The sequence below is a fragment of the Heptranchias perlo genome, chromosome X (genome assembly GCF_035084215.1).
Source record: "Heptranchias perlo isolate sHepPer1 chromosome X, sHepPer1.hap1, whole genome shotgun sequence".
In the NCBI taxonomy this organism is placed as follows: Eukaryota; Metazoa; Chordata; class Chondrichthyes; order Hexanchiformes; family Hexanchidae; genus Heptranchias; species Heptranchias perlo.
The window spans coordinates 23,355,191-23,368,052 of record NC_090370.1 but is presented as its reverse complement, the minus strand read 5'-3'; the positions used below and the strand labels follow the sequence as shown (position 1 = coordinate 23,368,052).

Genomic DNA, 12,862 nt, shown 5'->3' with positions numbered 1-12,862 from the left:
CCTCTTTTCACAGAAGCTCTCCCGGCTCTGAGAAGGGAACAATGCATAAAGTGTCACTTTTATAAAGACTAAATTCAAATGTGTCCTTTCACGGAATGCTGTGAATGGGGCTTTAGTCCCGTCCGGTGCAGTTTGAAAGCGATGGTCGAATGAGCCATAATTTGAAGCAGATTTTAAAACAGAGGAAGCGATTAGTGATGGGGAGCGCTGAATAAGACACGATACAAAGAACGGGTTTAAAATCTTGTGCTCAAGGCGACATTGATCGAAATCCGATCCTTCACTGCACTGAAATTGGCGGGCTTTTTGAAATTCATAAAATTCCTGGTCTGATCGTTGAGGCCGGTAAATCCCGCCCTCTTCTAATTTCCAGCTATCTGATTGGTTAACGAAATAGGCAAATGAGGTGTAATAAGGTACAACCAATCAGATGCTCTTTCAGACCATAAGAAGGGTAAATACAGAATTCATTCCTCATTCTTTGTGAGATTGTGGAAATGTCTGGAAGAGGAAAAACCGGCGGTAAAGCTCGGGCCAAGGCCAAGTCTCGCTCATCCCGGGCTGGACTGCAGTTCCCTGTGGGCCGTGTTCACAGGCACCTGCGAAAGGGGAACTACGCTGAACGTGTGGGTGCCGGAGCCCCGGTCTATCTGGCCGCTGTGCTCGAGTATCTGACGGCTGAAATCCTCGAGCTGGCCGGCAACGCGGCCCGGGACAACAAGAAAACCCGCATCATCCCCAGACACCTGCAACTCGCCATCCGCAACGACGAGGAGCTCAACAAGCTCCTGGGACGGGTGACCATCGCTCAGGGCGGGGTGCTGCCTAATATCCAGGCCGTGCTGCTGCCGAAGAAAACCAGCAATGTGAGCACCAAGAGCAAGTAAAGCGGCCAAGATTTAATCTGATAACCCAAAGGCTCTTTTCAGAGCCACCCACTGTATCCATGAAAGGGCTGGTTACTGACTGAAGAGAGTCAGGAATCAATTTAATAAGGACTTGATTCCGATTCTAGAACGAACAATAACTTGTTGATTATAAATGATCCAGATCGGTCTGTTGAAGTACTCGCTTCCGGACAGCAGATGTCGCCAACCTCCAATAGATTGATATTAGTTTTTATGGTCAATGAGACAAAATGTCAAAATTGTCATTAAACTGGGCGGGTGGGACACAGAAATACCAGGGCCGTTTGATCAACGGCATCAAGAGGCATTCTGTTGTGTTCCACCCAATATTATTCAGTCTCATCCTCCTACAACACTTGCTCGGTCTGTATTATTTTACCCAGATTTGTGCAACAGAAGCTGACTGATGTGTTGTATATTGTGTCAGCGATTGCTGAATCAAGAATGTGAGTGAAATTTGCCCGTGTTATTGGATGTGATTGAGGGATTAATTCTGCCCCTGTATCAGTTACGAGTGTTAATGAATGTTACACTCATGTTTTACACTGCTTCTGATTCGAGCGCTGATCGAGAGCAAGACACACTGCCTTTCGATCTATTGGTGCGAGTTGCATTGAAACAGCCTCTGCCACTATATCTGCAGGGGGACAACAGACTGAAACGTTATTTAATCCGAGTCTGGTTCCTCACATCCAGCATGGGTTTTCGGTCCCGTCCGATTGCACCTGTCCTTTCTGCAGCTGTTTGCCAGAACTTTCTCTGTCCGAATGAGGCACTGGTGGTGATGAGAGTCAGTCTGGTGGAATTCACCTCCCTCCAGTCCTGCGTGTGTGTGAAAATGAAACTTTCTCCGTTTCAAATGCCTCATGTTGGTTAGTCTGGAATTGGCACTCCTCTGTTTGGTGTTGGATCTTCGTCCAAAATGAACAGCTGCTGTTTCTGCCACAAAACGTGGATCGGCTCATGTTCCCATCTCTCCGCTTTTATGATGAGCCAACAGTCTGTCAGGCCTTCCCGTCTGACATCCGCTCACTCCCCTTTATGCATTTCCCGTTTAATCAAATTTCGGTGAACTGCACGGCCCTGCGATTTCAACCCGAGAGATCACAGCTCTTTCCTTTGCTGATTTGGTGGCTCTGAAAAGAGCCTTTGTTGCACTTGGTGCTGAAGGCGGGTCGGGTTTAAGCGCGCTCCCCGCGGATGCGGCGGGCCAGCTGGATGTCTTTGGGCATGATGGTGACTCGCTTGGCGTGGATAGCGCACAGGTTGGTGTCCTCAAACAGCCCCACCAGGTAAGCCTCGCTGGCCTCCTGCAGGGCCATGACGGCCGAGCTCTGGAAGCGCAGGTCTGTCTTGAAGTCCTGAGCGATCTCTCGCACCAGGCGCTGGAAGGGCAGTTTGCGGATGAGCAGCTCGGTGGATTTCTGGTAGCGGCGGATCTCCCTCAGAGCCACAGTGCCGGGTCTGTAGCGATGAGGCTTCTTCACTCCGCCCGTCGCTGGAGCGCTCTTCCGGGCCGCTTTGGTCGCCAACTGTTTGCGAGGAGCTTTCCCGCCGGTCGATTTACGCGCTGTCTGTTTGGTCCTGGCCATTTTCTGAACAGATCTCAACACAACCTGAGACACAGAAACTGTTAATAGCGAGCCGGCTCTGGGGCTGCATTTTAAAGTGTCTGTGAGGAACCGCCCCGGAACTGTGATTGGCTGCAGACCGACCCCAGTCAGGGAGGGACCGCCCCTGGCCTGTGATTGGCAGGTTTGAACCGAGCTCTGACAGTCAGAACGAAACGGCGGGAGGTCTTGAGCCCCAATTTCAAAAAGCCCGCCAATTTCAGAGCATCAAATAACAGTTTGAAGAAAATCTCATTTCCCTCGAGCAATTTAAGAATCTCTCTCTTTATAATCTCCATTATTTCCTACTCGTCAGCACAAATCTCAGGCTGATTCACATTCCGGTTCATTCTCTGACCTGTCTGTGAACGGGCGGGAATAAAGTCCCGGTCATTGCTTTCCGTCGGAAGCGGGACAAAGTCCAGCTTCGATTTCAAAAATCCCGCCAGTTCCGACCCGGTGAACGGCTCCTCAAACAGAAACTTCACATCGAACTGATAATTGAATGAGGGCAAGAAATAAACACCGAGCAGAGAGGACTCAGCGGGAGAGGGAGTGAGGAGGGATTTTACTCTGAGTGAAGAATGTAATGTCTGTGGAAAGACTCTGCATCCCCGCCTGTTCATTTATACCGTGAAACCGGGAATTCCGCTCCTTCTCTCGGGATGGCCGAGAACCCCGGCCATTTTTCTGATCTCCCTGTAACGAGTGCTGGAGAAATCTCCCCATAATAATAGAATATCGGAAACTACTTCCCCACCCCGAGATCGTCCCACTCCCCCTTCCCAGGTCACTGCTCTCTCTGTGAGGCGGTGGGTGGCTCTTAGAAGAGCCTTTGTTTTGTGTTTGGTTGGAAAGGGTCGAGTCGTTCAGCCGCCGAATCCATAGAGGGTGCGGCCCTGCCGTTTCAGAGCGTACACCACATCCATGGCCGTGACCGTCTTACGCTTGGCGTGTTCAGTGTAAGTGACCGCGTCCCTGATCACATTCTCCAAGAAAACCTTCAGTACCCCACGGGTTTCCTCGTAGATCAGACCCGAGATCCGCTTGACACCGCCACGGCGAGCCAGGCGGCGGATGGCTGGTTTGGTGATCCCCTGGATGTTATCACGAAGAACTTTTCGGTGCCGCTTGGCGCCACCTTTGCCCAGTCCTTTGCCTCCTTTACCTCTTCCAGACATGATAATTCTTCACTGAAATGAACAGCTAAATCGTGCTGGTTCCCTTTTTTATGCAGACTGCCCCGACCTGACTGAAACATGCACAGAGTGAAAGTGGGAGGGGAGGAGACAGAGTGAGAAATTAAACAGGGAGGGGAGGAGACAGAGTGAGATATTAAACAGGGAGGGGAGGAGACAGAGTGAGATATTAAACAGAGAGGGGAGGAGACAGAGTGAGAAATTAAACAGGGAGGGGAGGAGACAGAGTGAGATATTAAACAGGGAGGGGAGGAGACAGAGTGAGATATTAAACAGGGAGGGGCGAGAGAGTCAGAGTGATGAACAGAGCGGAGAGCGGTCTCTGATCTTCCAGCTCCACCTCCAGCTTTCTCCACCCGCCAATTTCAAACCGTTCATCGATAATAGAACCGAATCACAGCGCTCCGCACAAACCCTGACAGACTCGGGCTTCATATTCAAGGATTTACAGAAACCCGGAGCTTTTAAATAAGCCCCGTTACAATTATCAGTCAGTAATAATCCTGCCTAAATACAGTCCCTTCTATAACTGGTCAACCCGCCTGCTTCCATTTCAGCCCCAGACCCGATTCTATCTCCCACACATTCCCTCCCAGACGGGTTCAGCAGTTCACAAACACATTATTCCAGCTGATTTGGAGAATCTCATGTGTTGGGGTTTGAATTGTGATAGCGGCGGATCTCCGCCAGTTTTCCCCTGTCACGGACCCTGGCCCTGAATCTGTGAGAAAAAGAATGAACTGGGACTGGAGGTGAACACGCCCCCAGTTACAGTGAGGCCCGGCCCGGGTATCCCATTCTCTCTATTTTATATCAGACAGTGGGAGTGGGGCGGGGGGAGCGAATGTCAGCGAGTCACCAGGACCCTGTGTTTATTGTAAATGATTTCTATCTGAAATCTGAGCCCGGCCCCGGGACAGGAATCATCTGATTCCGGGATCAGCTCTTTTCTGAGAGACGTGGGTGGCTCTGAGAAGAGCCGTTGGGTTCAGATGGTCACAAGTTGCACTTGATTTTTTACTTCTTTTTGCCTGCTGCTTTCTTCGGTTTGGGCTTGGCGCTCGGTTTTTGTACCTTCTTCGCCTTCGCCTTTACTGGCTTGGGGGTCTTGGGCTTCTTCACAGCCGCTTTCTTCTTAATTGGTGATTTCGCCGCCTTCTTTGTGGTCGATTTCTTGACAGCTGTTTTCTTGACCGCTGGTTTCTTGGCCGTTAATTTCCTGGCCGCTGGTTTCTTGGCCGTTAATTTTCTGGCCGCTGGTTTCTTGGCCGCTGGTTTCTTTCCGGGAGATTTCTTGCTTCCTTGTTTCTTCACCTTCTTTCCCACTTTTTCCTGGGCTTCCTTCTTAGCAACTCTGAAGGAGCCCGAGGCGCCCGTGCCCTTGATCTGCACCAGGGAGCCTTTTTCCACATTTCTCTTGATACTTAATTTGATCTGGGTCCGGTGCTTCTCCACATCCAGGCCTTTGGTAGCCAGAATCTTCTTTATCGCGGCCAGGGATATCCCCTTGCGATCCTTGCAATCCGCCACAATCTTGAGGATCTGTTCGCCCAATTTGGGACCGGCTGTCTTGGGTCGGTGAACCGCCTTCTTCTTCTTCTTCGGAGCATTGGTTTGAGCGGCGGCGGGAGGTGCCGTTTCGGCGGCTGCAGTATCTGTCATGTCCGGGACTCTGAAGAAAATCTCTCTGACAGTCAGAGCTGGGTCAGAAATGAAACGAGAGGCGGCGGCACAGAGCAACTTAAAGGCCCAGAGCGGACGGGGCGGAGACACCCTGCTGTCAGCTCTCGGCACCTCCAGCCTCTCTGTGTTTCTCTCTCCTCTTAAACTACCCGATTCCAATTATAATCGGGCACTCCAGAGTCCCAGACTAGCCCCTTCTCATCTCCAACACCGGAATGTTTGCTGTCGAAAAACTTTCACCGGAATTAAAAGCACCAGTTTCGATTTAAACCCGTTTCATTGCTGCACTGATCGCGCTCTCTCACCCGATCGCTGACATGATTTCTGTTTTTCGGCTGAAATCTTGAATTGGACAAAAACCGTACCTTTAATTTTTACTTCGGGTCTCGGCAGGGGAGGAGGGCGATCCTTTGACAGGGATTTTTAAAAAAATACTCAAAAGGGACTGGGACATCTGGCGATGAGACCGGCCACACAAACACAGTGGCATTAATCTAACCCGCCCGCCCATTTCACACACTCTCTCTGACACAATGTTCACATCTGTACATTCACAGGACAAACTGTTCTCCAGATTGACAATTCCCGGGACAGACTTTCCTCCCCGCTCGGCCTGTGCTGCGGATTCTCGGGGGTTGGTTGTCGTTTCCCAGCTCAGGAACTGTTAAACACTCTGAGGCCGGCGCTCCTCACAGTCTCTGGTCTCCAGATTCAGGGACAGGAGCCAATCACAGCTCTGGCTGTGATAATCCATATCTGCTTTTACATTATTGTATTGTTCGCACACAGAAATATGTTTGGTTAAGTTGAAAATTCAAATTATCCGCTCTGGGCTCCTCCAGTCTCTCTGTGTTTCCTTCTCCTGCTAAACTGACTGACAGGCAATAGTAACTGGCGTCCGATCCATCCCATTCTCAACACACAGAGACGGCTGGTTACTGAATAAATTCAACACTCACAGACAATCCGGAGTCAGACTGTTACAGGCTGTTTCTCGCCACCTTTACTTTTCGGCAGATAAATGCACCGTCAGACCGGCTCATATACAGTAGAAGGGAGAGTAATCGTCTCACCAACAGCACACAGACACAGAATCAGTCTTTCACATTCCATCAGTGGGTCTATATTACGCTCAGTAACAGTGTCCCGCATTCATGTGCAGAAATTAAGCGAGAGAGAGAGAGAGAGACGGACCGGCTGATAAACGCACAGAGACACAGTCAGACAGACGCAGAATCAGTCTCACACATCCCATCAATGTGTCCGTTTCACGCTCAGTAAACATTATCGCAGCTTCATGTACAGCGCTCGAGAGAGAGAGAGATACAGACAGGCACAGTATCAGTCTCACACTTCCCATCAATGTGTCTGTATCATGCTCAATAACAGTATCGCACCTCCATATAAAGTACAAGAGAGACAGAGAAACTGAGCTGTAATGAGCGGTTTTCACCCAGTACCAAATAGGGAATCATTCCATTCCAATTACTATTCCAAGGTTGAATGACAGAAGATGCAGTCTCATCTCTAACTGATCTTATTCCAGAGACAGACACGTTATTAATCCCACTCTCAGGGACAGTGTCACACATTTAATCCTCTCTTGCAGATTGTACTCTCTGCAATCTTGCAGCAGAGGGCGGTTCAGTATTACTCTCAGTGACCGAGAGTTTCACTCCGATTGAAATAAACTGGGACTGTGGCCGTCAGATATTCATCCTGCACAGTCCCAGCAAATGCACCGAGTCCCACTTCCCTCCCATGTTTCTCCATGATTGGTTTGAGAAATCCTCCCTCCAGTTTCGGGTTAACGCGTTGCTTTATCAGTAGAGGAACCAAGAATGAACAGAACCCATTGGCTCATTCCACAGCCGCCCAAGTTATCTCTGTTAGACCCTTTACCATCAAAAGATACCGAGAGAAACAGCAGGGATGGAAACATCTCGTTTAACAGTTGGAGATTGTAAAGTCAGTCTGGATTCCAGCGTTCGGCACCGGTGGAATCCCATCTGTTTCCCATTCTGGTGCCTGTTCCTGCACTGCCTGTGGACCCCATTCCCTCTGACCTGTCCCCCACTTCCTTTGCTCAGACTCTGAAAAATTCCAATTGGGAAAAATTTCCACCGATTTTTGTATTGGGAATTAAACGAGATATCTGCGCATGCGTGATTCAGCCCCGCCCTCAGCGCTGGTGAGCAGAAGAGCGCATGCGCGCTCCCCCCCCCCCCCCCCCAGCTCGGCCTGTGGGCGCCATTCCCTCAGTGAGCGGAAGAAGATGGTTTAAAACAGCCGGGAATGGAGAGATCACGGCCCCCGGGGGAAGGGAGCAAAGAGCAGCCTCGTTACAGCAGCTCATCGCTTCGGGACCGTGTCCGCAGATGGGCTCAGAGATCGGCATTGAGTCCGGGGGCTATTTGTAAGAGGCGGAGTGGATCAGGAACTGGTCCCGGAACATGGAGTGAGAGGGGGAAGGGAGAGGGCATTCTCGGGCTGTGTGTGTGCAGGGTGTGTCCAGGGGAAGGGAGACTGAATGGGAAGAACCTGCTATTAAAAATCATTGCTGCTTTCTCTCCCCAAACCAGTAGTGAATTGTTCCTGGTTTAGTTTCAGTCTCACCCTGTTTATTGTGATTGGACAGTGAACAGTGGAAACAGAGCCGGACAGTTAGGGTGTGGGGAGTGAAACAAAGAGCATCTACTGCCGGCACCAGGTGAGAAGTGTGAAGGACACGATTTAAAAAGAGGCTGTTTGGTTTCGGTTGAACGGTTAGTCCCATTGGAGAGGGGATTAGAAACCTGACCGGTGCAAAGGTCCCTGCCACATCGGGTCGTCCCATTCATGGATCAGTGCAGGGGTTGGGTTGTGTTTGGATGTCACTAAATTGTTTTAAAATCGCCCAACACACCTGGTATGCAGAAGCTGAGAGCTGCAGTACTGCAGTGGAGTCAGACACTGACACTCTTTGTATCACTGGTTTTCATTTGTGGATATTCAAAATGATCATTAACAGATATATTAAATTGATCACTTTTGTATTTTCTACCTCACCTGTTCCTGAGCAACAAGATATAATTTTCTTTCTACAGGCAAATCCTTGAAGGACCCAGAATAAATGTGATGTTTCCTCCACCTGAGTCAGAAGGAACAGTGCAGCCAGCTCCTTCTCACACACAGTAGGTACATTATCATTCACAGAGCACAGAGACACAGACAGGTCATCAGGTCCACAGTCTCAGACTGCAGAAGTGGTCAGGCCCACTTAAATACTGGGAAAAATTATTTATACATTGAGGTATGAAAGATACAGTTTTGAACGCCATATTCTGAACTGAGATACAAATTAGATACAGATAAAGAATGAATCTCATACTCAGATCCAGTGCCAGAGACTGACATATGGAATGATTCTCACACTCACACAATGTACCAGTGATTGATAGATACAGAACAAATCCCACACTCACATACAGTAGCACAGACTGACAGATACAGAATTTATATCACTCATAGACAGTATCAGAGATTGATGGAAACGGAATGAATGTCTCAATCACATACAGCATCAGAGACTGACAGATATGGAATGAATCCCAAATTCACACACAGTGCCAGAGACTGATAGGAACAGAGAGAATCACAAGTACCACAGTCAGACAGATACAGAATGAATCTCACTTGCATACAGTACCAGGGACTGACCGAAATAGAATGAATCCCACACTCACACACAGTAGCACAGGTTGACAGATACAGAATGAATCTCACAGTCACATTATTGCAGACTGAGTTACACATAACAAGCCAGTCCAAAAATCTTACAGTGTCATATCGAAAGATAATGTTTGAATTCGATTAGTGCAGACTGAGCAAAACGTTACATAGCAGTCGAACAATTTCATACCATATCAGACTCAAAGATACAACATCAATTCCATTAGCATGCACTGAGCTATATGTTACACACCAGTCCAAAAATCTCATACAGTATCAGACTGAGATACTGAATTAATTCCATTATTATAGACTGAGTTACACATTATATTCCAGTCCAATAATTTCACCGTGAACAGATTGAAAGGTACATTGTCATTCACAATAAAGTTCAGAGATTAAGATGTAACACTACTCCAAAACTCTCACACATTGTTTGATTGAAGAAAATCCATAAGTGTCTCAATATTTACAAATTAAACACTCGACAAAAAAGCATGTACTTTAAAGTATTAAAGATATAGTTTCAAATACAATAATGTAAACTGAAATAAGAATACAGAGTGAATCCAGACTTGCACATTGCCTCAGAGACTGAATTGCAGAAATAATGCCACACTGAGATAAAGCAGCAGAGAATGGCTGATACAGAATGAATTCCACACTCACAGCCAGAACCAGAGAATGACAGATACAGAATGAATCCCATACTCACAGACAGTACCAGAGAATGTCAGTTACAGAATTAGTCCCACACTCATATATCGTATCAGAGACTGACAGATACAGAATAAAACCCACACTCATATACAGTATCAGAGAGTGACAAATACAGAATAAACCCCACACTCGCACACAGCACCGGAGACAGACAGATTCAGAATAAAGCCCACACTGGCTTACAGTACCAGAGAGTGAAAGATACAGAATAAACCCCACAAACATGTACAGTACGAGAGACTGACAGGCACAGAATGAATCCCACACTCACACACAGTACCAGAGACAGACAGATACAGAATAAACCCCACATTCATATACAGTACCAGAGACAGGGAGATACAGAATAAACCCCACACGCACACACAGTACCAGAGACAGATAGATACAGAATAAATCCCACATTCGCATAGAGTACCCGAGACTGACAGATACAGAATAAACCCCACACACATTGATAGTATCAGAGACTGACAGGCACAGAATAAACCTCACACTCGCATGCAGTACCAGAGACTGTCAGATACAGAATAAACCCCACATTCATAGACAGCACCAGAGACTGACAGATACAGAATAAATCCCACACTCATGTAAAGTACCAGAGACAGACAAATACAGAATAAACCCCACGCTCATATACTGTACAAGAGACAGGAGATACAGAATAAATCACACACAGCACCAGAGACAGACAGATACAGAATAAACCCCACACTCATATACAGTACCAGAGACAGGGAGATACAGAATAAATCCCACAATCACACACAGTACCAGAGACAGACAGATACAGTATAAACCCCACACTTATCTTCAGTACCAGAGACTGACAGGCACAGAATTAATCCCACACTCACACACAGTACCAGAGACTGACAGATACAGAATGAATCCCACACTCACACACAGTACCAGAGACTGACAGATACAGAATGAATCCCACACTCACACACAGTACTAGAGACTGAGAGAGACAGAATAAACCCCACACTCATATGCAGTACCCGAGACAGACAGATACAGAGTAAACCCCACACTCACACACAGTACCAGATGCAGACAGATGCAGAGTACACCCCACAATCATGTTAAGTGCCAGAGACAGACAGATACAGAATAAACCCCAAACTCATGTACAGTATCAGAGACAGACAGATACATTATAAAACCCACACTCACACACAGTAAATGAGACAGACAGATAAAGAATAAATCCCACACTCATGTACAGTACCAGATAACAACAAATACAGAATAAACCCCAAACTCATGTACAGTATCGGAGACAGACAGATACAGAATAAACCCCACTCTCATCTTCAGTACCAGAAACTGGCCTCCAATGGACGTAAGCGAGAACTGTATACGAGTGGAACAAATTCACTTTGTCTGTCGTGGTTGCAGAAACAGGACAATGTGCAATGTGAGGAAAGTTTCTGTCTGTAACTTCTACTCTCGTATTTTTGCACATTTTGATCGTGAAAAATGAGGACAATTTATTCATTAAAGTTTTGTTTTACTCATTCAATAGTTGTGAATTTTCCCCATTATATTTCACTGTACATTGCGCAGTATTTCTATCTGATTTCTCAGGTCGATTTACTTTGCTCCTCTACCCCGTTTAGACTCCTATTTTCCAAGCAGTATGTGGCCAACTTGTTCCCCTGGCAAAATGCACCAGCTCACACTTTCTATATTGAAATTCAGTGGTCATTAACACGGCCGTTCTGCAAACTGACTTTGTTGCATTCTTCCTCAGGATTGACTATAACCGCCTAAATCAATTATAAGAATGTAACACAGCATTACAACTAATGTTTGGTCTAACAAAATGCACTTGCAGCTCGTCTCCATTCCCAGTTTTTCTAAATCCCACTCGTGCAATATAATGTGAAGAATTAGTTTCTGTTCTGTCCCTCTCTCATCTGCAAACTTCACTGTCCCGGGGTTTGGGGACATCTACTGGCCGGAAGCAGAACTGCAACTGTTCGGAACAAATTGCTGAAACCGGACAATGTGCAGTGTGAGCGTGTTTGTGATTGGTGGCAGGTACTAAATCTGATTGGATATCTCAAGAAATCAATCAGAGATGTCTTTAGGGATGTCTTACTGCTGTTATACAGGTCTTGGTGAGACCACATCTGGAGTATTGTGTGCAGTTTTGGTCTCCTTATCTGAGGAAGGATGTCCTTGACATGGAGGGAGTGCAACGAAGGTTTACCAGACTGATTCCTGGGATGGCAGAACTGACGTATGAGGAGAGATTGGGTCGACTCGGCCAGTATTCACTCGAGTTAAAAGAATGAGAGGTGATCTCTTCAAAACATATCAAATTCTAACAGGACTAGACAGACCAAATGCAGGGAGGATGTTCCCGATGGCTGGGGAGTCCAGAACCAGGGGTCAGAGTCTCAGGATACGGAGTATGCAATTTGGAACCGAGATGAGGAGAAAATTCTTCACTCAGAGTGTGGTGAACCTGTGGAATTCTCTACCACAGAAGGCAGTGGAGGCCAAGTCATTAGATGTGTTCAAGAATGAGATAGATATATTTCATACTGCTGAAGGGATCAAGGGATATTAGAGCCAGACCTTTCAGGAGCGAGATTAGAAAACATTTCTCCACACAAAGGGTGGTAAAAGTTTGGAACTCTCTTCCGCAAACGGCAATTGATACTAGCTCAATTGCTAAATTTAAATCTGAGATGGATAGCTTTTTGGCAACCAAAGGTATTAAGGGATATGGGCCAAAGGCGAGTACATGGAGTTAGAACACAGATCAGCCATGATCTTATCAAATGGCAGAGCAGGCAGGAGGGGCTGAATGGCCTACTCCTGTTCCTATGTTTTTATATGGGGAAAAAGCGGGAACAGGGTACTGAGTTCGACGATCAGCCATGATCATTTTGAATGGCAGAGCAGACCCGAAGGCCGGAATGGCCGACTCTTACTCATATTTTCGATGTCAGGTGGCATCACTCCCATCCGTCCAATCACAATCATTGCCTTCACCCATCCCTCATTAGCA

The 12,862-nt window shown here is 47.1% G+C and overlaps 3 protein-coding genes across 3 annotated transcripts; 1 reads left to right on the top strand and 2 right to left on the bottom strand.

Annotated features, from left to right (window-relative positions):
- The first annotated feature begins 497 nt into the window (after positions 1 to 497).
- LOC137307296 (histone H2A.J-like) lies at positions 498 to 887 on the top strand. Its single transcript, XM_067976757.1, has one exon. The coding sequence runs from the start codon at positions 498 to 500 to the stop codon at positions 885 to 887; it is 390 nt and encodes a 129-aa protein (XP_067832858.1).
- A 2,470-nt stretch (positions 888 to 3,357) lies between these two features.
- Positions 3,358 to 3,699, bottom strand: LOC137307071 (histone H4). The gene has a single exon (XM_067976409.1). It carries the CDS (start codon positions 3,697 to 3,699, stop codon positions 3,388 to 3,390), a length of 312 nt encoding a protein of 103 aa, XP_067832510.1. The 3' UTR covers positions 3,358 to 3,387.
- Positions 3,700 to 4,707: 1,008 nt separating this feature from the next.
- LOC137307218 (histone H1-like) lies at positions 4,708 to 5,413 on the bottom strand. The gene has a single exon (XM_067976628.1). It carries the CDS (start codon positions 5,377 to 5,379, stop codon positions 4,735 to 4,737), a length of 645 nt encoding a protein of 214 aa, XP_067832729.1. The 5' UTR covers positions 5,380 to 5,413; the 3' UTR covers positions 4,708 to 4,734.
- Positions 5,414 to 12,862: the final 7,449 nt, after the last annotated feature.

Coding starts and splice junctions, on each gene's coding strand:
- LOC137307218 (XM_067976628.1), bottom strand. CDS start 5,379: ATGACAGATACTGCAGCCGCCGAAACGGCACCTCCCGCCGCCGCTCAA.
- LOC137307071 (XM_067976409.1), bottom strand. CDS start 3,699: ATGTCTGGAAGAGGTAAAGGAGGCAAAGGACTGGGCAAAGGTGGCGCC.
- LOC137307296 (XM_067976757.1), top strand. CDS start 498: ATGTCTGGAAGAGGAAAAACCGGCGGTAAAGCTCGGGCCAAGGCCAAG.